The 24,729-nt window shown below is 34.5% G+C and overlaps 1 protein-coding gene across 2 annotated transcripts in view; it reads right to left on the bottom strand.

Moving 5' to 3' along the window:
- Positions 1–9,268: 9,268 nt before the first annotated feature.
- Positions 9,269–24,729, bottom strand: part of LOC131164407 (condensin complex subunit 2-like) — a 34,105-nt gene continuing 18,644 nt past the window's right edge. For both annotated transcript variants that reach the window (XM_058121572.1, XM_058121562.1), the window contains exons 4-13: positions 17,484–17,557; positions 17,356–17,416; positions 17,064–17,264; positions 16,675–16,961; positions 16,362–16,503; positions 16,013–16,269; positions 14,825–14,855; positions 12,820–12,971; positions 12,387–12,497; positions 9,269–9,867 (exon numbers count right to left, since the gene is read on the bottom strand). In XM_058121572.1, coding sequence (XP_057977555.1) covers positions 9,673–9,867; positions 12,387–12,497; positions 12,820–12,971; positions 14,825–14,855; positions 16,013–16,269; positions 16,362–16,503; positions 16,675–16,961; positions 17,064–17,264; positions 17,356–17,416; positions 17,484–17,557 — 1,511 coding nt within the window. In that variant the 3' untranslated portion in view covers positions 9,269–9,672. The remainder of the gene's footprint in view (positions 9,868–12,386; positions 12,498–12,819; positions 12,972–14,824; positions 14,856–16,012; positions 16,270–16,361; positions 16,504–16,674; positions 16,962–17,063; positions 17,265–17,355; positions 17,417–17,483; positions 17,558–24,729) is intronic.

Raw genomic sequence — 24,729 nt, forward strand, 5'->3', positions numbered from 1 at the left:
GCTAGGGTTTTAAAAATATTAACAAAGTTTTCATAGATACATATATACCAGTTATTATGCAGTTTTTACAGAATGAATATTTTAATGTTATGTGGCCTGAGTAGATATTTATCTGATATAAAATTTATACAGTACTTCAGCATATCATGTTATATAGCATGTCTATATAGTTATTCACAGATGATTAACAGATAGATTTATATAAATTTTATTTAGTTCAGTATATCATAATTTTTATAGAATGCTATGTTTTCCTGAATACCATAACACACAGTTATAAAGACAGATTATACAGTTATTGTAAAGACTCAAAAATTTAAAAGGATTAAAATAATAAATAAATATAAATAAATAAAGTAACAGATAAATAAATAAAAGAAATTGAGTGAGAAAAATAATAATGATAATAATAATAATTAAAGAAATTAAATTAAATTAAGATGAATTAAATAATTAGTTATTAAATTAAATATTTTTACATTGAATTTTTAAAAAAAAAACTAATTGAAATAAGGGAAATATATATATACTTATATAGTACGTTAATATAATATTTAAATATATATATATACATATATATATATATATACAATAATAAGTATAAGATAAGATTTATATATATATATATATATATATATATATATATATATATATATATATGAAGTAACTGACAGAAGAGATAAGAAGAGAAGAAAGAAGAAAGAAGAAGAAGAAGAATTAGCGCCCCCGCACCCCCGTGCCTCTCTCTCTTTCAATTACTCGGTGAGTTTGCAACGGATCGGAAAACGAAAGGTGCCGTTCGAATCCTGGCTCTACTGCCGACATTTCTACTGGAGCAGATTTTTCATGGGAACGACTTAGGCACTGCTCCTAAGGAAAGGTAATTTTTCTCCATTTTCTCAATTTCGCCATTAATATGTGGTTAAATCGACAAATGGACACCACCACGGGGTCCTAGCCGTCGTTATCGTCATTTTGACGTAGGTAATTTTTCAATTGAGATTTTCTAAATCCTACTTCAAAGCAAGAGTGGGATTTAGGAAATTTGACAATTTGGCTAAATTTAAGGGTATTATTATTTATTTAGGAATTATGGCCCTAGGAAGTATTAAATTAATATTTTATTCAAGAATAATTTATTGGAACTAGGAATTTAATTTCAGGATCCGGGTGAGCACCGCAGGTATTTTTCGGAGTCCCTGTTGGCGTAATTCAAGAAACCAGATAAGGGAAAAAATATATATTAAATCAGAAGTTTTATGAATTTAATAGAAAAATAAAGTGTGTTATATGTACGTGTATATGTTTCAGTATGGGTAAAATGACAACTGTTTAAATTATATTTTTTTCGAGTTTAGGACTGTTTATTAGATATGTATATGCGGAAATGAACTGATGAAAGTGGGAAATATTTTCAAGATAATTAAGTAAGAAATGAAAGGTATTTTCAGTATATAAACATTAAATGTTGGTTGGCTTATTTTACAGGCAGTGTATGAATTTTATTGCTAAATTGTGTGGCATGAGAATCTGTGCAAATATATGTTAAATGTATGAGATACAGGCTAAGTAAGTAAAGCAATGAAAATAAAATATGATATGGACAATGTTGCCTGTGTATGTTAAATGCAACCATGTAAATGTAAGAAAGCTGAAAGACAACCATGTTAGCAGATCTAGCACACTTCTGTGTAGACTAACTTATGACAGTTAAAAGGAGCTGTGTTAGCAGATCTAGCACGTTTCTACGTAGACTAACTGATGATAGCTAAAGACCAGCTGTAGTACGAAGTAATGAAATGAAATGTTATGCAATGAAATGACAATGAAATGAAATGAGAAAGGTAAATGATGTAAATGGGAAAGAGTCACTTAAAGTGAAACGAAATGCAAAATTAAGTTATGAACATGAATGAATGTGCATGAATGTATAATGACAGAAAAGAATGATGTATTATGATATTAGAAGTATGTATGTACGTAGAATATGTTACGATTGGGCGAGGCGTACCTTTCGCCTGAGGGCTTGCTAAGTAAGGCGAGTGCACTGGTAGCTACAGATGTGGCAGTAGTCGCATAACGTACTAGGGCAGAGGGAACCTACTTGTATGGGCGGGTAGATTTCCCTATCCTTAGGGCCTTTTCGGGTAAACTTTTGTATGAACAGTGTGAGTACGAGATTAATTTATCACTTGAGGGCTTACTGAGTAAGGTGAGTGCCCTGGTATGCTTTAGTTGCGACCTTTGGGTTGCCTAAATATCAGAGCAGAGAGGTGCTACTTGTATGGGCGGGTAATCACCCCTATCCTTGGGTAATCTTGTGGGTTAAACATTTGCATGTGTTTGATTAGGATCAGGGAATGATTTCAGAATTTATGTTAAGGATTTTCAAATGTTAAATATTATGTTATCTATAAACTCATGTTGACCACACACTGTTTAAATATATGGTTTCTTCCCTTACTGAGATGTGTCTCACTCGAATATAAATATATTATTGTTTTTCAGGATTTTTTCGAGATCAAGCTTAGAGAGCTTGAGGTTTTAATAGCATTATTGAGAGATATAGGAAAAAAGGGTATAAACATTTTAATGATGTTTTTGTAGAAAGTAAATATTTAAGTTTTATATCTTTATGTTTTGAGGCTATTGAATAAGGAATGATTGTGAAAATACTAAATTATTTTTGGAGTTATGTAGATTTATGGAAATTCAGGTGATTGACAATTTATTATGGATTATAGTTAGAATTAGTAAACTCTGGTATTATGTTATATGGAGATTTTGTTTATATTTTCCGCTGCGTATGTTATGGATCATGATTTATCAGAGATATGATCAGGTATAACGCGCCAAGCCTGGGTTTAAGGGTTCGGGGCGTTTCAGTTATAGCATCGTGATGCAATAGTTATTCAATTTTTTTAGTATTTACAGTACAGAATTATAGCGTTATGGTTATTTTGGAAACATAATGAAAACAGCAAAGGTGTGTATATATATATAGATGTACTTATATGGTATCATATCCCTGTGGAGATATTACAGACAGATACAGTTTACAGGATACGGTACCGTTGCTATATACAGTTAGAGTATAACTGTAGTGACCCAAAGAATAATAGCATTTTAATAACAAGAGGGAGAGAAAATAGATACAGAAATAGAAGGAGGCCGTAGACTTCTTCGATGACATTACATTTTAGAGATAATATTAAATAATTAAAATTTCAGGAAATTGCCCAGCTTCGTCGACGAACACAGGGTCTCGTCGACGAAGGTCTTCAGAATTTCGTCGACGAACACAGGGTTTCGTCGACAAGAAAATACCGAGAAAGGTTTCCGGCTGCTCTGAATTTCGTCGACGAATACAAGGCTTCGTCAACAAATTTTATGAAAGACTCGTCAACGAGGTGATGTGTCTCGTCAACGAATCTGGCAGTATATAAGGAGGAAAACCAGGATATTTCTCATTTCTCTCGCCGCTCTCTCTCTCTCCTCTCTCTCTCTCTCTCCTACGACTCTCTCTCCCTTCTCTCTTCGTTTCCAGCCCCACCAGTCGCCGGATCGACGATTCGAAACTACCACGACGCTCCTGGTGGAGTTCTCTACAAGACTACCAGAGCAGATCGTCAGGAAAACGAAGTTAGAATTCATCCTTAATTCAGGGTAAGGTCTTTTAGCTAGTTTTTTACTTTTTGGCAGTTATAGGAAATGATATAGACGGAAAAATGCTGATATTTTGTTCTGACATATGTTGATTTCATGGTGTTTTGTAGGAGGCCCTGCAGGTGTTTGGCTATTTTTCCTAGGGGCTTTCCAAAGTTAAGGTAAGGGAAATATGCTATGCTAGGTATTTCTTAAAATACTATGCAGCTTATTTAATTATGAAAATTATGTATTTATGTATGGTGTGGCTTGTGAATATGAATAGGGTACAGGTATATGTTTTACGAATGCTAGTTTCATGATTTTACGAATTTCAGTATTATGATTATGCGAATTTCAGTACCATGATTTTATGGATTTTAGTACCATGATTATACGGATCTCAATACCATGATCACACGAATATCAGTATTATAATTATGCAGTTTTAGTGTTATGATTATTCCGTTTTCAGCATTACAATATATGAATTACAGAACGGTTATGTAGCAGCATGCTTATTACGAATACTTCAGAATCATGGTAAATCAGATAGATATGTATAGAAAAATATTATATGATATCAGACCCTGTTGGACTTGCAACTATAGAGTACGGTACCGTTGCTACAGATACTATGTTACTTATTCAGTGCAACCACCTATTCAGATAGTACGTGGTAAGGTCGACCACCTAGGCCCTTGAAGAGGTTAGGCTCCCCATCCAGATATGGGTTGAGGTGGGCAGGTTGACTGACAGAGTTCAGTGATTTATTCCTGGTTGGCCAACCAGGGTAAATCCAGCCTACGAGCCGCACAACCCTGTCATGGGGGGGTCAAGTCATGACACACAGATAGCCACAGGGAACAGTTTTAGTTACTATTACTTACTTACGGATTTACAGAAACAAGGACCATATTTATGTACACTAGAAGTACTTTGAATTATAACCATAATACTGTTATGTGAAGCAACAGGGAAAAGGGGTGGTGTATTTTATTATTTGTACGGTACTTTCGTATTTAGTTATTCATGTTTATATGAAAACAGATTTCATGATATATAGTAGTTCATTTGACACACACTAGTAATAATATATTTCTTCTTACTGAGCGTTGGCTCACCCCAGTGTTGAAATATTTTTCAGGTGATCCAGGTAGGCGAGCAGATCAGGCTCGCAAATAGAGGGGCGTCTGTAGTGCCCTATCAGAGAATGAGTATCATTTTGGGAGCGTTTTTGTATAGCCCTCACCAGTTGAGGATATTTTGGGAATACAGTTATATTTGTATATATTGGAAAACATTTCAGAATTCTGGTATTGTATATAATGGTTATGGTTATGTTTGTATGATTTCAGCTTCTTGCTGCTTAGGTCTATGAATGGGTTTTCCTCAGTATGGTATCAGAGCATGTAGAATATTAGTGTTAAAAAAAAAAAAAAAAACCCCATTTAATTAAGCAGGTCGTTACAGCAACCACATATCTCAGATAGTGTGTGGGTACCGTCTAACCGTGCTCAGAGAGAATGCAGCTCCCCAGTACACTGGGTAGAGGGGGCCGGTTAGACGAGGTAGCAGCCAGTCCCGTGCTTAGGAGTGGATGCAGTTTGGCTGAGCTAAGGTAGTATAAAGTATAATGACTTACCTGGAGGGCCGACCAGGTTAAGTCCCGCCTACGGGCCTCACAATCCTGTCATAAGGGGTCAAATCATGACATACAGAGTCCCGGGGAAAGAACACAATTATATACATAAGTATACAGATTTATAGTTTTTATTGTATATAGTATGTTATAGTAGTATAAATGGTAGAAAGCTCAGATGATACAAATGTTTTAAGTTTTTATACATGTGTTTTATAGATTGTCAAATCATGCAGTTTTAAATATTATTATTATAATTTTATGACTCGGTTGCCACACACTAGTAATTGCATATTTCCACTTACTGAACATTGTCTCGCCCCATTATATTATCATTTTTCAGGTGAGACAGTTAAGCGAGCAGATCTGGCTCGCGGATAGAGAGTAGTTTGATTACCTTAGTTATAGGGTGAGTTTTTGACAGAATTGTGTATATTTTTGAGTAGATGATGCTAGAGGAGTATTTTGTATGGCTATGGTCTGTATATATTGGTTTCTAGTATTGTATAGCGTATATGTGTATGGTTGTATGATTTGTGTTTCCACTGCTTAGGTATGGATGTAGATATACATACATATATATATATATATATATATATATATATATATATATATATAAATGGTAAGAATTTTGAGGATGTTACACCATCCATTCGAAATTGATTTTACAAACTTAAGATATATGGTATGGTATTTTTGAATAAAATGAACGGTGAAAAATTTGTTTATTTATATGGATATGTTAAAATGTGGAAAATTGTGTGGCAAATGACTTAATTTGTATGGATTATTGTATATCTGGATTTGAGATTTTGACTGGAGTTGTTGAGAAATACTGGAAATGCTCGTGAAAATACTGAAATTGTTTATGAAATGCAGGTGTTTGAATTAATGGCTAATGGTCGAGTGTTATTTGATTGGCCAAGGGCCAGGATTATTATTTGATGGCCGAGGGCCGTATTTTAATTGATAGCTGTATGTCGAGTTATATTTTGTGGTTGGGGGCCAGGTGTTTGGAATAAATGGAAATATATATGAATTAATATTTTAAATGGTGATTTCTATTATTTAAATTACATGATATACTTTAGGAACCCTGGGGACCAGTGTATTGTGAGCACCGTACCGTTGCTAGTTAGACCATGTGCCCCCACACTGTCTGGATAGAAGTGTAAGGGGTCCAGCCGACTGTCTGCTTGAGGTTGAAGTAAGGGCGTCGGACCTGCAGCTTTGTTGTAGATGCCTTCAAATATGTTTGTAGAGGATGTTGTTTTTTACTTTGTTTGGGCTGATCACCCAGGCTTAATCCAGCCTTCGGGTTGCACAACCCGTGCCATGGGGATGTAAATAGCGTGTTTGTCACAGGGAGTATCTTATATGCATATCTATTAATTTATGTGAATACAGTTAATTAATATGATAACTTCGAGGGCTTACTGAGAAATGTGAGTGTCCTGGTAGCAGTAATGGTACTAGAGTAGAGGGAAGCTACTTGTATGGGCAGGTAATCTTCCCTATCGTCGGCTAATTGTGTGTGTGAGTGTAAAATAAGAATGTTTTCATAAATGTGATTATCTGCTTAGTGAACTAGTTATTTTCTGTACAATAAATACATACGGGTCACACACTAATATTAACTTAGTCTTTCCTTTATTGAGTTGTGCCTCACCACTACTTTACAAATTGTCTTTTCAGGAAATCCTAGAGATCAGGTCTAGCGGGTTAGAGGAGCCGGGCTAGAGGTGTAAATTTATGTAGGTAGTGTGTAGATAGAGATTTTATTTTTGTTTAGTTTTATGGGATGTAATTATGTGAAAATGGATATATTTATGTATAAAGATAGTTAGAACTCTGGTAATGTAATTTGAGGATTTTATATTTTATTTCTGCTGTGTATGTGTGTTTTATATTTGATGAATAAGGTATTAAGCACACTGATGTCACTAAAGTAACACTCCGGGCCCACGTGGCGGGTCGGGGTCGTTACAATCAAATTTTACCAAAAGCTCAATATAATTGGTTGCACCTGTAGTTGGAAGATTTTAAAACAGACAGTGAATATAACTCAGCTCTGTATAAAATTAGCTTGAAACTAAAATTATGTGGTGAAAATATTACTGATAAATGCTTGAAAAAATATTTACTATTTTCCGTCCCACTAATATGCTCCTATAGCAACAATATAAAAAGAGGAAATTTAGTAAATATTCTTAACTCATATCATGTCTTCTTGTTGCAAAACAAAATAACGAACTTTTGACAAAATATCACCAAACTCGTCCAACTGATTCAACCACTTTCCCTAAAATGAATATGAACACATCTCGTGGTCGAGGACAAGGTGTAGGGACCCAAAGAAATATGGTATTTAAATAATAAAATAGGGAGAAAAGGAAATTATAAAGGGGGGGTCACACCAGGTCCTCGTCGACGAACGCTTCGACCATGAAGTGGCTTGTTGGGATCGTCGACGGGAACACATGTCTCGTCAACGAGACATTTATTGTTACAATGGAAAAACTCAATAGCCACTCATAAAATTCGAAATTGAAAGGAGTTAGTCTTACTGGAAAAAACATAAATATATCATCCAACTGTGAAATAGAGTCAAATCAGAAAAATTCTTCATCATGTGTCCTTTGCTAGGGTTTCCCTAATAAGTTCTTTGAACGTAGCAAAACAAAAGTGAAACAAACATTATGATGATGCAAAACAAAAGTCCTAAGAAAGAGAAGGACTGTGAAATAGAGTCAAACTAAACAAATTGTATATCATCTATTTCTTGCTAGTATTTCCCTAATCAATTCTTTGGGAGCTGCAATATAAAAGTAAAAAATATTATGATGATGCAAAACAAAAGTCCTAATACAAAGAAGTTTCACTTATATATATATAAAATTTTTTAACTTTTCCCTTAAAGATAGGACACTTGAGATCCTAATGTGAGACTTTTAAATATCTTACACCATAACCGTCTGATTCAACTGAAGAAGTGTGAAAGTTAGGAGGTTATTGACAAAACAAGAAAGATGAAAGATTTGCGCATTCTAAGAGTTGGTAACGAAATTTCTTTTTTTTTTTTTTTGAATTAAACATAAGGGTAATTTTGAGATTTTGATTTGTCACCTAAAACTATCAAATTTTAGTTTGTGTTTTTATAAGTAATATCTATACTTTACCCTAAAATTAAAGATAATATGTAATTGTCTTTCTGTTTTTTTTTTTTTTTTTTTAGAAGGGCCCACAGGGTACCGCCTTTTTATCCTTGGTTGAAAAGTTAGATGACAAAGGATTTGGACCCAAAACCTGCTCGGCTACTACATTCTTATTCAAATGAATGGTTTTCAGTCAAAAAGGCCCTATGATCTTCAAATCCCTTTTGTATTTCACATCTCTCAGATTAGAGATTCACAATTTTTTTTCTATAAAAAAAACCAAAAACAAAAACAGTTGAGATAATCTCTCTCTCTCTCTCTCTCTCTCTCTCTCTCTCTCTCTCTCTCTCTCTCTCTCTCTCTCTCTCTCTCCTGGCATGGAGTGGAAGACAGATAATCTCAATGGATAATAGTAAGTTAATCACCATTGTAATCGAAGTGTCTTCCCCTTTATTCCTTTTCACATGCTTACCTTCTACAAATTCCTAGTAGATTATATACACAAAAATAACAACACCCTGCTCTCTCTCTCTCTCAACATCTTTCTCTACTTTATTTTCTAATGCTTTATGGGACAGTGATGGCATCCATCACCATCCCCTGCACCACACAACAAATATTACCCCTGCTCCTCTGTACCACCAACTCCCAACCACGACGAGTTTTTCTTTAACGACGTTTGACAATGTCAAATAAATAAAATAAAGCAAAATAAACTAAAGACTTGAAATGGGGATGGGGATCCATCTCTTTCCCTGATTCATAAATAAATAAATAAGTAAATAAATATAGTTAATTAATTAATTTATATGCATAACAAATTTACATGAATGAATTTTTTTTATTCCATATCGCTTCACTGCATGATGTTTTAAGATCAATGATTTACAATAATATTACACTCCTTTACAATCAAACAATTACAGAACTAGTAGACTGGCTTATTTGCACGAAATGTGCATCAAGCTGCAGATATATGTAAACCAGATATGCTGAACCAAAAACCCAGCAACTTAGCCAATTTTCTTTTCACGCACCATTTACACTATTTCATACAAATTTACACAAAGCGGAACTAGGTTGGCCTACTGGGCTTGCATTCCCCTTTTGCTTTGCCTCCAAGGCCCCAAAAGCTTGGTATTAGAAAAACTCTACATTTCCTGTCCCACTTCTTTCTTTAAAATGAACAAAATCATCACTATGTCATCGCCCAAATAACTCCACCATGTTTCAGCACACAGAGGGGACTCGTATGCTAAGATCATCCAAGCTGGCACAATCACTAATGCTCAGGCCATGCTCGTTGGCTAAATGCAGAAGGCAGATGAAACACAGATGGGGGGAAATATCCTCCAGCGCCGCAGCTTGGCAGAAACCAGGGAATCTGGCCAAAACATGTTTGAAAGATATTGTTTCTTTGCACACCTGAAGATAAGAAATCCAAAATAAATTCATTTTTTGCAATTAGCCGCGCAGTATACCTCTGCCCTTCCTAATCACAGAATAAAGTAACATACAAATACAAGAAGCGTAAAATCCATAAATGCAATTATATGGCTCGAATCATGATGTCTAACAACATTTGGAATCATCTCAGATGACTCAAATCCCATTTTAAGAATTATATGACTCAAACCATGGTGTGTAAAAGCAGTGTTAAATCCATAAATGCAATTATTCAGTACAGGGTATTCTGGATGCAATCAAAACAATAAAACTGAAATAATTTATACTGCCTCCAAATATTATGTTTAAAAAAATTAAAATTTAAATAAGGCTGAAAAGGTATATAAGAATGGAATTAAACTCTAAAATGGTCATGAAAGTTTCAGTAAGCAACATCAATCCCTTTCAAAACTCTGTTAAGAAAGAAACTGAGGTGCGTTAATAATTTTCAACAAGCCAACCCCGAAAACCATCGCCGAATCAATAAAAATGTTTAATGCTTGAAGCAAAATGGTTAGAACAGCCATCTAGGTGTTTAGACTCCATTCATGTGAAAACCTGAGAACAACAAAGCTTATTAATTGTCCAAAAACTGAACCACTTTTAAACCTGACCATTTTAAGTTTATGACATTTATGACAACAGTAATTTCTGACTATAGTTCCAGCAGTTTCTAACTCCATCTAAAGTAAATGAAATTGGCAGTTTTGAAGATAAAATCTTCATTCTATGTTTCATATGCACTAGATAATGCAGGAAATCATATGCTATTCATACAAAGGTGCCTCAAGACTTGGGCTGGGTCTTGAATGGTTAGCAATGAGTAATTTAATTCCGAAATATACTAATGAAATCTGTAGCATGGATTTAACAAAAAAGAAATAACAAATCATGAATTGAACATCTTATGTCGCAATAAATTAGGAACTCACTCGTTTATGTTGTGAAAATGCATTAAACATTTAAGAACTTGTCTTTCACTTAGTCCTGTGACTCCTGTCCATTCAGTTTCTACTTCTTCACCAGCAAAATGATCTTAAGTTCCATGTCAATGTTAGTCAGAAGTGGAAATATTCTGGTTCATGGAATAAGAATAGGATTGTGGACCATGATCTAAAATGTGAAATGCCAAGGGTATACAACAACAACAACAACAAACCAAGCCTTAAGCCTCACTAGGTGGGGTAAGCTATATGAATCACTTTTTGCCAATTTACGCGATCATGGACAATTTCCTCCAACAAAGTCAGAGCTATTAAATCCTTATTCACTACCTCATTTCAAGTAATTTTAGGTCTACCCCTACTCCTATCCCTTCTACTGCCCATCACAATAACTAGCTCACTCTTCATTGGCACACTATTTGGTCTACGTTGCAAATGTCTAACCCATTTAAATCATCCCTCTGTTATCTTCTATGGGAGCTATGCCTAACTTGCTACGAATATATTTTTCCTTAATTTATCTCTTAATGTTATACCACTCATCCACCTTAGCAGTCTCATCTCAGCAACTTTTACTCCTTAGTATGTTGTCTCTTATTTGCCCAACATTTTGATCCATATAGCATTGTTGGTCTTACTACCATCCTATAGAACTTTTCTTTTAATTTTAAGGGTATTTTATGATTATACAACACACTCAAAGCACTTCTTCATTTTACCAAACCTACTTGACTCTATGCGTCACGTCTTCTTCAATTTCTCTTTTAGCTTGCATAATAGATCTAAGATATCAAAATCTACTAGTGTTATTGATTTCTTGACTATCAAGTTTCTGAGCAAAGATTAACAGAGAATGACAAAAAAAGATAAAGGGCGTCCCCGGGCCATAAGGTTCCCGCTTCGCAAGGGTAAGGGGAGGATCATCACAATGAGTGGAGTCTTACCCCTACTTTTATGTAGAGAGGCTATTTCCTTGGACTCAAAACTCATGACCAACCGATCACAAAGGAGCAACCTTACCGTTGATCCAAGGCCCGCCCTCAATGCCAAAAAAAAAGATAAATGAGGGGAAATGGCTTAAAATAGACTTCTTATAATTGTTTCAGATCTGCATGTTTATTAGGAATTACTGAAATTTATAATAGTAAACCAGCATCCTAACCAGTTCAGCAGGGCCTCTGCTCAATCAATTTTTATTCATGTTATTGAAGAACATCCAGATCATCTTATTTTTGCAATGCACACTTCATTTTACACAGAATAATAAAAGATTATATTGCCTTCAAAATTCAGGATTTCTTTGGCTCCTAAAATTTGGATTAAAGAAATAAATCAGGTCTGTATTTACACCAACAAATGTATGCTCCACAAGAGGTTTTCAATGTGTAAAATATGATATAATGCTCATTAACTTGATTATTTGATAAAAGAGGAGCACATCAGATTCCTATAGATCTTAAGAAAAAATTGACTCTAAAGTTCTTAGCACCAAAGAAAAATAATGAAAAAAAAAATGTGGGTTAAATCTCAAACAAGTGCAGAAAGTAGGCTCACCATTTCAGGCATGTGAATAGAATCTTGAATGTGATTCCAAAGAGTTTCTTTCAGCGCGTGTACATCAACTTGTGTAGAAGTTTTATCATACTGAACTTCAATCTTATTTACCTAAATTAATCCAAACAAAAAAGATAATCAATTCAAACTACAAGGTAAATTTTAACAAATGAAGCCCAATAATGAACTGTTTAAAGCTAAGAAGTTTCATGGATAATCAAAAGAACATTAATCATATATGCTACATTTTTTGGTAAGGATAGAGACTTCCATTTTACAGATGACTCCTCTTGCAGAAAGAGAGAGAGAGTACATTTACTCACTACACTTAAACATTGCAAAACAGCTCTAACTACACCTAATGGCCTAAAGGATGCTGACTGCTTGTACCCCGGAAAAAAAAGATTATCAAGACAAGATAATATAAACAAACCTGACGAGGCGGAGAGACGAGTGCAGCAGAAGCTTCCAGATCATCACTATGAACACATCCATCATCATCATACTGGCCACAAGCCACACCTCCATTATCCCAGGATGGAAACGGTTCATCAGAACCATTGCTTCTTTGCCATGAGTTATTACCTGAAAATGAACAAAGCAAGAATATCATCAAGGAGCATAATCCATATGCTTCATACAATATTTACAGTTTTATAAGCGGCTCTCACAGAATCTCAACTCATCAGCAGAGATTAACTTAATGCACCAAAGGGAATGAAAATATTAATTCCTTATAATTTTTGTTGCATGAATCTCATAACTTCTGAAAACATATAGAAACAAATATGTTCTATATAAAAAAGTACAAATAGTGCAAATCATTTTCTTGAAAAAAATGCCCTTGTCTTTCAAAAAATAAGACCAAACATTCTTAGTAAAGATTATATTAAACAAAAGATATCTAAAATCACTTTTACCCTGCGTCTGAGAGAGGCCTTAGATTTGGATTTGTGTGGATTTAGACAAAATGTAATACAAATTGTATTGAATTTTGTCCAAATCCACGCAAATCCAAATCTAAGACCGGAAATTCATGCTCCCAAATGCAGCATTAGAGTATCTAAAAAATATTTTACACAAATTTGATTTGTTTCTAATAACAATCAAGGCTGGAAATACATGCTCCCAAATGATTTATTTTTATTGCAAAGCATGAAATAATACCTAGTATTACTCAAGATACACATACGTAATAATCAAATGTAATTGGGAAAAAAATAATTTACGAAAAAACAATTAAAATAATTAATTTTCGAACAACACCCTACATGCAAATGAATAATACACTAATTTCACAATTTAAGGACGCGCCACTTTATTATGTAGTTTAGACATTGTTCAAATATAATATCAAAATATGACATATAAGTTGAGGTAATGAGCTGCAGGCTTAGTTAGGCCCCATGTGGCTGATGAAAAGGAGATGATTAAGGTTGTGTAATACTTGTTTGACTGCCCATTTAAAAAGTAGCTGTTCAAAAATATATATATTCCTGAAACCTGAATGCTCAGTAAAAAAGTTATAACCTCCTGAAATGTTTGAAATGACTAAAAGGAACATATTATTTATACAGTATTTTAATTTTGGATAAGAAAAAATTACATTAACTATTCTGCTTTGAGGATATCTTGTCCTCTTCTAGGTTGTAATCCTCTCTATTCTCTTTCTTAATAAATATCTTTTGCTATCAAAAAAATATATACTAATTGAGAACAAACAAGGTATAAAGATAGGAGTATAACATGTCCTCCTTAAAGCAAAGAGAAAAATCCAAGAAAATTACAATAGAGCTGCCTTCCACTCTCTTTGAAGATCGGACAGTGACAAACCCCCACACCCCCCCACCCCCCAAAAAAAAAAATAAAAACACACAAATGCACCTAAAATATGCCAAGAATGCTACTCTGTCCAGTCTTTTAATAAAAAGGCAATTTTTTAATATTTGGGAAAAAAAAAAGGATATTGATGAAACAGAATAATTCTTGCCTAGAAAAACTGCCTTTTTTTTTGCTTTTAAAAAGCCACAAATTTTTAAGTTTGTAAAAGCTCCACAACTTTTAAAAGGTGATTTTTAAAAGCTAAAAAAGCATTTCGCCAAATGCATCAAATCTAGCTCTTACTTCTAAAAATGAGAATTTGGCTCAAATGGGGACAAAAAACTTAAAGAAATCAATAACTGAAATCTCTTAAGCCGGAGAAGCAGTAAGGACCATTTTGTGCTGTACCAAGGCTCAAAATCAGAATAGTTTTCCACTATTATCATAAATGAAGCACTAAAATAATTTTCTAGCAACTTATTTGGACACAAATTATCATTGCTTGCTCATAATCTGAATAGTTTGCCAATACTAACATTAATGAAGCACTAAAATAATTTTCTTGGAAGTTGTATGGATACAAACTAAAGCATCTCACACTACGAAAAAATCCATACCTGAATGTTTCCTTCTTTTCTTCCCAAGGCACTACAACCAAAACATACATTTTGTCATCAGCCACAGTTAACAATAAAAAATTTGATAAACAGAAACAGTGACCAAAAGAAGGCGATAAAATAAACAGGGATGCCCAAGTCCACTCAATCACGAGCATGGATAGACTAGTACAAGCTCATGCTCAATATAGCAAACAAAAGTTTCAAGTGGATTCATTTTGACATAAGACAAAAAGTGCACCACTTTTTTTACCGTAACGGTTGGCATTTGATGCGCTTATAGGTGACATACAGTTATATCATACAAAATTATAAAAACATATATACAGTATAACACACACATATAAATTAAATGTTTCCACAAATCAAAATTTAAATGTTGCTTATATTAAATAGTATTTAAATATATATGAAATGTTATTTAGATTGAATTTTGTTTAACTGTGCATTAGATGCTCCTAAAAGCTATAATAAATGTTCTTCAATATTATCTACAATAAGTATGTATTAAATAATGTTTATGTTTAAATGTTGTTTTATGACTAAATCTCAAAAGGCTGACATATAGTTTAAATATTCAATGTATTTTATGTGAAGTTTCATAACCTCCAATTTATTTAGTGTGCCATGTTTCCTTGTTCTTTTTTCTTTTTTAATGAAGCAATGATATTATTAAGAAGAAAACAATTCATGTTTCTTTATTTTATATTTTACATATATAATATATGTATCGAAAACAAAAAAAATTGAACAGAGGCTGTCATATTTACACAAGGCACAATGTGATTTATATTAAGCAAATACATTAAATATAACAAAGTTCTATTTATAACTAAGTGTTAGAAACACACATAAATAGTGATATTATAAAAATAAATTTACAAAAAACACAAAAACAAAATAAATAAAACTTGTGCATCGCATAGGTCTACAACTAGCTATATTATGATATATTATGTTTCTGTATAGACAAAATATCGTGTTGCTATGGGGCATTAAACTTGGATCAGCCCAAACCACCCCAAAGCTCATTTACTTCAGACTGAAGTGGAAAGCAATACTGTGGACGGCATTGGCAACTGGATGAGCTCAGCATGGCACGGCCAGGACAAAATTAGACACTTGTAGCCTTGTAAAACAGCAACCAAACAACAGTTTTATAAATTTTACAGGTAAATTTATATTTACCATAACATTGGGCAGAAGAAACAATTTAACTAGATTCTCTGGTTGATAATGGCAATCTTCTGGAAGTTTGTTACCACAAGGCACCCTATTTGTGCTTCGCAACAGCAACTTTGAATTTTTTGGGGGAGCAAAGTTGTCATGCACTTCAGCGCCCAAAGCTGCTGTAAAATCAATGTCAAGTTTGGCTAGTTTTTTTCTCTTTGTTCTCTCTGTTGTAAAGACTGATTCTTGTTCTGTATCAGGAACATCCTCTGAACCTACAAAAGAGATATCACGCTAAACAGCCAAATTAATTGATCCCCAAAAAAGGGGAAACAGAAAGTAAAATCTTTTCCATCCCAATACGAACCCTTAGACTTCCGAAACTTCCAATGTTCAGGACCCGCCCATGCATTCTGCTTTGAAACGAGTCCCAAACCTTGAAACAAAAATGATGCAACTTTCTCGAATCTATCAATATCAGGTTCATAAGATCCAAACGGATCATTATCCTACACAAATAAAACAGACTTCTTCAAGGGCTCCACCATTCTCATTTTACCCCCTAAGGGAATTTGTTAAATAATCTCAAGATTTTGATCAAATAAGAGAAAAAATTGCAATATAAAAATATTATAATCCAAATGACATGAGCCCATGGTGATGTAGCATCTAGGAAATACCTCATGATGACTTTGACCACTTGTATCTTTATAACTGAATCCCTCATGAACCACATTTGTCGCCTCATCATGTAGAAATGTCCATGCCTTATGGTTTCCACATGGATCTCCATCCAAAACAACCCCATTATCATCAATTGCATCATCATTTCCCTCATAATTCTGGCCTTCGTTATATGTATGCGATGGCCTTCGACTATCTTCATCAAACTGACCAACTAAATCCCTGAGAGTTGGAGATATTTCAGTATCCCTAGATGTGTTAATCAACATCTGCTCAATGGAATCTGTAAAGAAAACAAATACATAAATAAAGCAGGAAAATTAATTGGACCTGTAAGCACATGTTGTAATAAAATTCAATCAATCTCAGTAGCAATCTCATGTACCTTTGGCAAAAGATATGTCAACCATATCCGAATAATTATTTTGGACTGAACATGATATGCACTTTCCTGGTATTTCTAGGGAATCAAAAAGAACTCGACATCCTCCATATACTCCAAGATTATTCAATAAAAGACCTTTCGCTCCACCTTCATCAAACTGTGCAGATGTCTGATGATAAAGAGGATCCACTGCAAATGCAACTGGAAGACAAGTGGGAAAATTAAACATACATCAAGAAAAAGGAAGGGGCTCTATAACTGGCAAAAAAAAAGAGGTAATCTAGAGCCTAACCATCAAATTTCTTGACATTGATAGACTCAAAAGATGACTCCAGGGTTGACAAAGGTGAAACCTGGAAAAGATTTTGATTGAGTCTGCAATCAATTATATTACCACATTAAATAAACCATAATAATAACCTTCCTTTCCAACTCTTTCTTAGGCCGATCCTTCTCCTGCCCATCATTACTGTTGCCACCTTCTGCCATAGTTTCTGCCACCAACTAGAACATTAGGAAACTGAAACTGTGAAGATTCAAAAAGGTCAAGGAAAATTCAGTAAGTTTATATCTCAGATTTATGATTATTTCTTTCCTAAAACCCAGAACATGGGTGAGTAATGGGAAGCGAATTTGTTTCTGGGAGGGACTTTGGATTTGGGAGATGCCGTTGGCTATTGCTTTTCCCCATCTTTTTCGAGTCTCCATTCCTCATGATACCCCTATTTCTGATTTTTTTTTTTTTTGGCAACAGGATAGTTTCTCTTTGAATTTCCATTCTGGGAGAAATCTCAATGATAGAGAGATTGATGAGTGGGTTCTTTTAACCAGTTTGCTTGATTCTTTTAACGTTCATTTCGGAAATCATAAAAGGGTCTGGAGTTTGATCCTTCTGGGGATTTCTCTTGTAAATGTTTTTCTCTTATTTGACTCACAAGCCTGGTGAGGATCCTTTTGATTTGTAAACTTCGCTTTGGAAAGCTAAGCTCCCTCAAAAATAAAATCTTTTATTTGGACTGTGGTACTTGACAGAATTAATACTAATGATGTGCTTCAGAAAAGAAGGCCTAATAAGGCCCTGTCACCGGATGTTTGTGTCCTTTGTTGGAGTAGTGGGGAGACTTGCTCAAACTTGTTTCTCCATTGCCCCTTTACTTGAGTAGTCTATAATAAATTATTTGATATATATGGTGAAGACTGGATTTGTCCCTCAACTTTGAAGCCTTTTTTCTGCATCACTTTTAGAGGTTTTTGAAAAGGGAAGGATAGGAAAGCCTAGTGGCGATGCACTATTTGGTGTGTTTGGTTGGAGAAAAATGCCAGAATTTTCCAAGGGGTGGCCACAGCTAATAATTGGGTTTGGAACAGAGTGGTTTATCTTGCGTCACTCTGGGCATTGGCTAATGGATGTTTCCGTCATGTTTCTCAAGAAGGACTGCTTGGCTCTGCTTCATTGAGTTGGATTTCAGATTATGATATCTCCTAGTGTAATTTTTTGTTATTGTTGTAAAGGGAGGATTTCTTATGCTCCCAGGAATTGTTTTATTTACTGGTGAGTTTGCACATACTTGTCTACCTCAAAGAATTGAATATTTGATCAATTTACCTCCATAAAAGTCTCAAATATTACGAAATTGATTCCTTGCATAATATTCTAAAAAGGCCCAATGGCACAGATACAACGAGAGAAGCTCCAAAGAGACATTATTATGGAGTAATTAGACTTCTTCCGAAAGAAATCATTCCATGTACCATCAGGTGCAAATGTGCAATGAAGTTGACCAGTGCCTGGTGGAATTGTCAGGAAATTTTTATCCTATCAAATGTTCCCATCTTTGTCTAGTTGATAATATCAATAAAAATATCAACAATGAAATTAAATTCTAGAAATTGGACAATTTATGACCATTGTGCAAAGAAATAACTTGTGTGCCTCAGTGTGAATAAAAAGAACAGCAGGCACTAACTCCGCTATATATTTTCATACATTCTACTTGTCAGAAATGATGTATGGTGGTGGGATTGCCACGCACTGCCCATCGTTATTGGTGTCTCCTTCTGCCATAGAAATCTTCTTTGGCAACTAAGCCGAAGAAGACAAAGAAGAGACATGCTCCCAAGAATGGTTCAGTCTTCTTCAAATGTGGCAAGGAAATGTCACCAAGAAGAGAGATGCTCACCATTCACCACCAATGCCTTGTAACGACCAAGCAAATTAGGGACGCAGCACTATCCCATAGGTCCATACTAAGATGCATGTACAACCACCCTCAAAAGGGATGATGCATGTCCCCCATAAACTGCTAGCAAAAAAAAGTTTAAAAAGGTTGAACCAGAGGAAAAAAGATAACGATTCAGGAAATCCCTAGGAGAAAAGGGGACTGAATAAAAAGAAACGGAGAGAAGAGGCATGTAAGTTTACTAAATCCTCTCACATTTTTGCCAATATTTATTTTCTCTTTCAGCCAAAACTCTAGGCTAAATTGTCTGTTGGAGAATCCCAAAACCCCCTCCATAGGTTTGTTCCCTATTTTTTCATTAGTTTTATGGGGTGTTGAGCTTATTTTGGGACCCAGCTGGCTACACAAAAGCCACCTCTGGTTGCCAAAGTTTTCCCCTGCGAGTGTAACTAGTGGATAGGAGGACATTCATAATTTCGAAGGCCAAAGGGAAATCTTCTATGGTATAATCTATAATCCTATAGAAAGGGATGATATTTGGTCTCTCCCTTGTATCCTTACTATTTTTTCCCCTAAAGTAATATCAAAGAGAGAGAAGGAACAGAATCTAAAGGATAAAACTTAATTAAGAATTGCTTAAAAACTACCCACTCACATTTGTAACCACTTAAAACTACTCAACATTACTTTTATTTAAAAATTATCTGCTCTTTTTAGAATGTTATATACGCACAGGTTATGTCTACCAAACACCCAGTTATAAACTAAAGCTCCACTCTCGAATAACTATAGGCTTTGTAGTTTTCTTGCATTCTTCATTCTTAAGGATTTAAAATCTAGACTATTAATTTTGTCAAATCATGTGGGTTATTGTGGGAGACCAAAATTAAGTTTGCTTTGTTTTTTTGGGGTATGACACAATTTTCTATATGATACCCTGTATACAACACAAGAATTTGATTTTATTCACCTTTGGTTCATGAGCAAATGATACATCCAATCAAATGCTCCTTGTCCATTTGCTGTGTGCCCTAGATTTGGCTTATGTAAGAATTTATTCTATTATTTTGCTGTTATTTGCCGAAATATGATGTTTAATTATCATGATCTTCATATGTATTACCTTTATGCGGAAAATAAATAAATCCATAAACCAACATACCGGGATCAGCCATGATGTAAATCAATCGGGACGAACACAAGTAGAAATCATTTCTCTCGCTTAACCCAATCTCTTTCTGTGCTTCACCAGATTATATGGGAGAAATGTTGATGAAAAGAGAGCATAGGTAGAGAGAGGACAATTCCTATATCTCTATTATTTTATTACCATTCAGCTACTCCCCATAACAGTAGTCATATAGAAAAACTCTTCAACTTCCAATCATTAAATCTCACAATATTTTAAAATTCAATCTCTTTAGTTAATCCATAAACTTGACCATTCATTACCCTTATCATATGGGACATATATCTCAACATTCATGTGGGACATATCTTTACATTCTCCCACTTGGCCCACATGAATGACATTAATTCAGATTAACAAGATAACCATAATATGGGCATAACATTAACTTATCCATACTATAGTGAGATTACAATAATATCATATTTAAATAACTCACTAAAGTCATGGTGGTAAATATCAATAAAGCGACATCTTCCCTTCCATGTACTACAATGCTAGCAAATTACTTAATTATAATTCATAAAAAGAAGTAACTGTAATGTCCCCATAATGTCTTTGTCAAAGACAATTCCTATTATCAATAACCCATCTCCATAATTACGTAATTGATGGTAAGCAGGAAAAATGTCAGAAACACCATTAGTAATATCTCTATAAATGTTATAAAACAATACATAAAGATCCACAAATATACATTAGGGATTACAACAAAGACCCATGTGATCAGCATGTTCCTTAAATGTCTTTGGTGCTAACCCTTTAGTTAAAGGATCTGCTATCATGGACTCGGTCATAATATGTTTAAAAAGCATTGTTTGTTTCCGAACTTCCTCCTTAACGGCCAAATATTTGAGCTCCATGTGCTTAGCGCCATAAGAATATTTGTCGTTTTTGGAGAAAAAGACTGCTGCAGAATTATCACAATAAATTCTCAGTGGCCTAGCAATACTCTTGACAATTCCAAGTCCCGAGATAAAATTTCATAACCACAAAGCATGAATTGTGGCCTCAAAGCATGCCACAAATTCAGCTTCTATAGTAGATGTTTCTATGATAGTTCGTTTGGCGTTTTTCCATGATATTGTTCCTTCATCTAATAGGAACAAATAACCAAAAGTTGACTTTCGACTATCAACACAACCAGCAAAATCTAAGTCGGAGTAACCAATCACCTCCAACTGAGTTGACCTTCCATACGTGAGCATACAGTGTCTTGTTCCTTTCAAGCATCTCAAAACCTTCTTTACAGCTTTCCAATGCTCCATTCCAGGATTACTTTGGTATCTCCCGACCATTCCAACTGCAAAACTAATATCCGGTCTCGTACAGGCCTGCACATACATTAAGCTTCCAACAACAGATGCATAAGGAATATTTTCCATTCTTTTCTTTTCTAATGCATTTTGTGGACAATCCTTTTCATGAAACTTGTCCCCTTTACAAATAGGAGTAGGAGTGGCCGCACATTCAGCCATATGAAATCTTTTTAGAACTTTATTGCTATATCCCTTCTAAGACAACCCTAACAATCCACGTGATCTATCATGAAATATTTCAATTCCTATCACGTAAGTTGCCTCACCCATATCTTTAATTTCAAAGTTCATAGAAAGAAATCTCTTGGTGTCATTTAGTAAACCAAGATCATTACTAGCAAGCAATATATCATCAACGTACAGAATAAAGAAAATAAACTTGCTCTCATTGACCTTTAGATATATACACCTATCAACAGTATTTTCCTTAAATCCAAAGGTCGTGATGGTATCATTAAACTTAAGATACCATTGTCTGGAAGCTTGTTTAAATCCATAAATTGACTTCTTTAATTTGCATACCATATGCTCCTTTTCTTCAATCGAGAAACCTTCAGTTAGATCCATATAAACTTCCTCATCTAAATTCTCATTCAGAAAAGCAATTTTCACATCCATTTGGTGTAACACCAAATCAAAATGAGCCACCAAAGCCATTATGATCCTAAGAGAGTCCTTTTTCGATACAAGAGAGAACGTCTCTTTGTAATCAACGCCTTCTTTTTGAGTGAAACTTTTTGCAACAAGTCTAGCTTTATATCGTTCAATATTGTCATTGCATTCGTATTTGGTCTTAAAAACCCACTTACACCCGACTGTTTTAAAACCTTCAAGCAAATCAACGACGTCCCAAACTTTATTTTGCTCCATTGATTTCAACTCATCAACTATAGCATTGATCCACTTTGTAGAATCATTACTTTCAATGGCTTGTGAAAATGTAACCGAATCTTTACTTGTCCCTAAATCATAATCAGATTCTTGCAGATATACCAAATAATCATCTGAAATAGCTGACCTCCTTTCTCTTTGAGATCTCCTTAATGCTATTCCTTGCTATTGTTCTGCAACTGGTTCATTAGTAACATTCTCATTACGGAGTGATTGATCACAAGATTGTGGTTCTATGTTATCATACTATTCAATAACTAGATAAACAACAATTTCTGTTGAAGGTCTAGACATCGGTATAGGAACCCGAATTTCTTTAACGACCACATTACGTGATACATCACTCCCACTAATTTCACCATTCTCAAAGAATCTGGCATTTCCAGTTTCAACAATTCTCATACTATGGTTAGGACAGTAAAACCTATACCCTTTGGACTTCTCTAGGAAACCAATAAAGTACCTGCTTACAGTTCTAGAATCCAACATCTTTTCAAGTGGATTATAGATCCTAACCTCTGCTGGACAACCCCAAATATGAAAGTGTCTTAAACTCGGTTTCCTTCCCGTCCACAATTCAAAAGGAGTTTTTTGAACTGCCTTACTGGTAACCCTATTAAGCACATAAATGGCTGTCTTAAGGGTCTCCATTCACAATGAAATGGGTACTGAGGAGTTACTTAACATACTTCTAACCATTTCCATAAAAGTACAATTACGCCTTTCAGCTACACCATTCTGCTGAGGCGTACCAGGCATTGTGTATTGTGCACAAATACCATGGTCTTCTAGGAATTTGGCAAACGGTCCTGGACATTGTCTTATTCCATCATATCTTCCGTAATACTCACCACCTCTATCTGATCTAATGATTTTCACCTTTCTATCTAATTGTCACTCAACTTCAGCAATATATGTCTTTAGGCACTTATTGCTTGAGACATTTCATGCAACAAATAAACATAACCATAACATGAAAAATCATCAATAAAAATGATAAAGTACTTTTCTCCACCAAAAGACGATGAGTCAAAAGGCCCACAAATATCAGTATGGACAATCTCCAGAAGTTTTCCACTTCTTGTGGCGCCTTTCTTTGTATGTTTGGTTTGCTTTCCTTTAATGCAATCCACATATACATCGAAATTAGTAAAATCAAGGTTTGAAAGAATTCCATCTTTTACCTATCTCTTCATTCTTTCTTTGGATATATGACTCAGTCTTTATGCCACAAGAAAGAGGATTTTTCATTAACTCTGATACATTTAGTTCCAACATTATAATGCAGGGTGAGCAGTGTTTCAGCAAGATTTTCATTAAGATTAAATTTATATAACCCCTCAGATAAAACACCAGAACCAACACATAAGCCATTTTTCAACAAACGAAAACCTTTATGTTCAAAATATAGAGCATAACCATCATAATCAAGTCTTGACATGGAAATTAAATTTCTAGAAATAGTTGGAACATAAAAAGTATCAAATAGGTCCAAACAGTGACTTGACTCTAAAAACAAACGAAAAGTTCCAACACCAACAACTGGTACTTGATTTCCATTTCCCAAGACTTGACTCAAATTTGAAATATGAATAGTAGAACCAGAATCAATCCACCATGTATTAGAAGGAACTTGTGTCACATTCGATTCGAAACACACATAAGCTAATAGCTTACCTTTCTTTTCAAACCAAACTCTACGTTTCGGGCAATTTTTCTTTAAATGTCCATAGTCATGATAGAAATAATATTTCGGTTCATTATGTTCCCCCTTGCGAGCCTCATTGCCATGAGAAGGTCCCGCAACCTTCAATGGATTTTTCTTGAAAAATTTTTTCGGTTTCTTTCCTTTACTTCCAACTCTATGACTCATAACATTAACTGAATGTTGTCCTTGTTGTCTACGTCTTGCCTCTTCTTGAATTAATATACTCGCCAATTCATTCACATTCCACTTTTCCTTAATAGTGTTATAGTGAATCTGAAATGGCTCATTCTGAGGAGGCAAAAAATTCAAAATAAACTGAACAAGGAAACTTTCATCAACATTCATACCTAGAGATTTGAGTTTGGCAGCTAGATTGGTC

Source organism: Malania oleifera, chromosome 1 (assembly GCF_029873635.1).
Source record: "Malania oleifera isolate guangnan ecotype guangnan chromosome 1, ASM2987363v1, whole genome shotgun sequence".
Lineage (NCBI taxonomy): Eukaryota > Viridiplantae > Streptophyta > Magnoliopsida > Santalales > Ximeniaceae > Malania > Malania oleifera.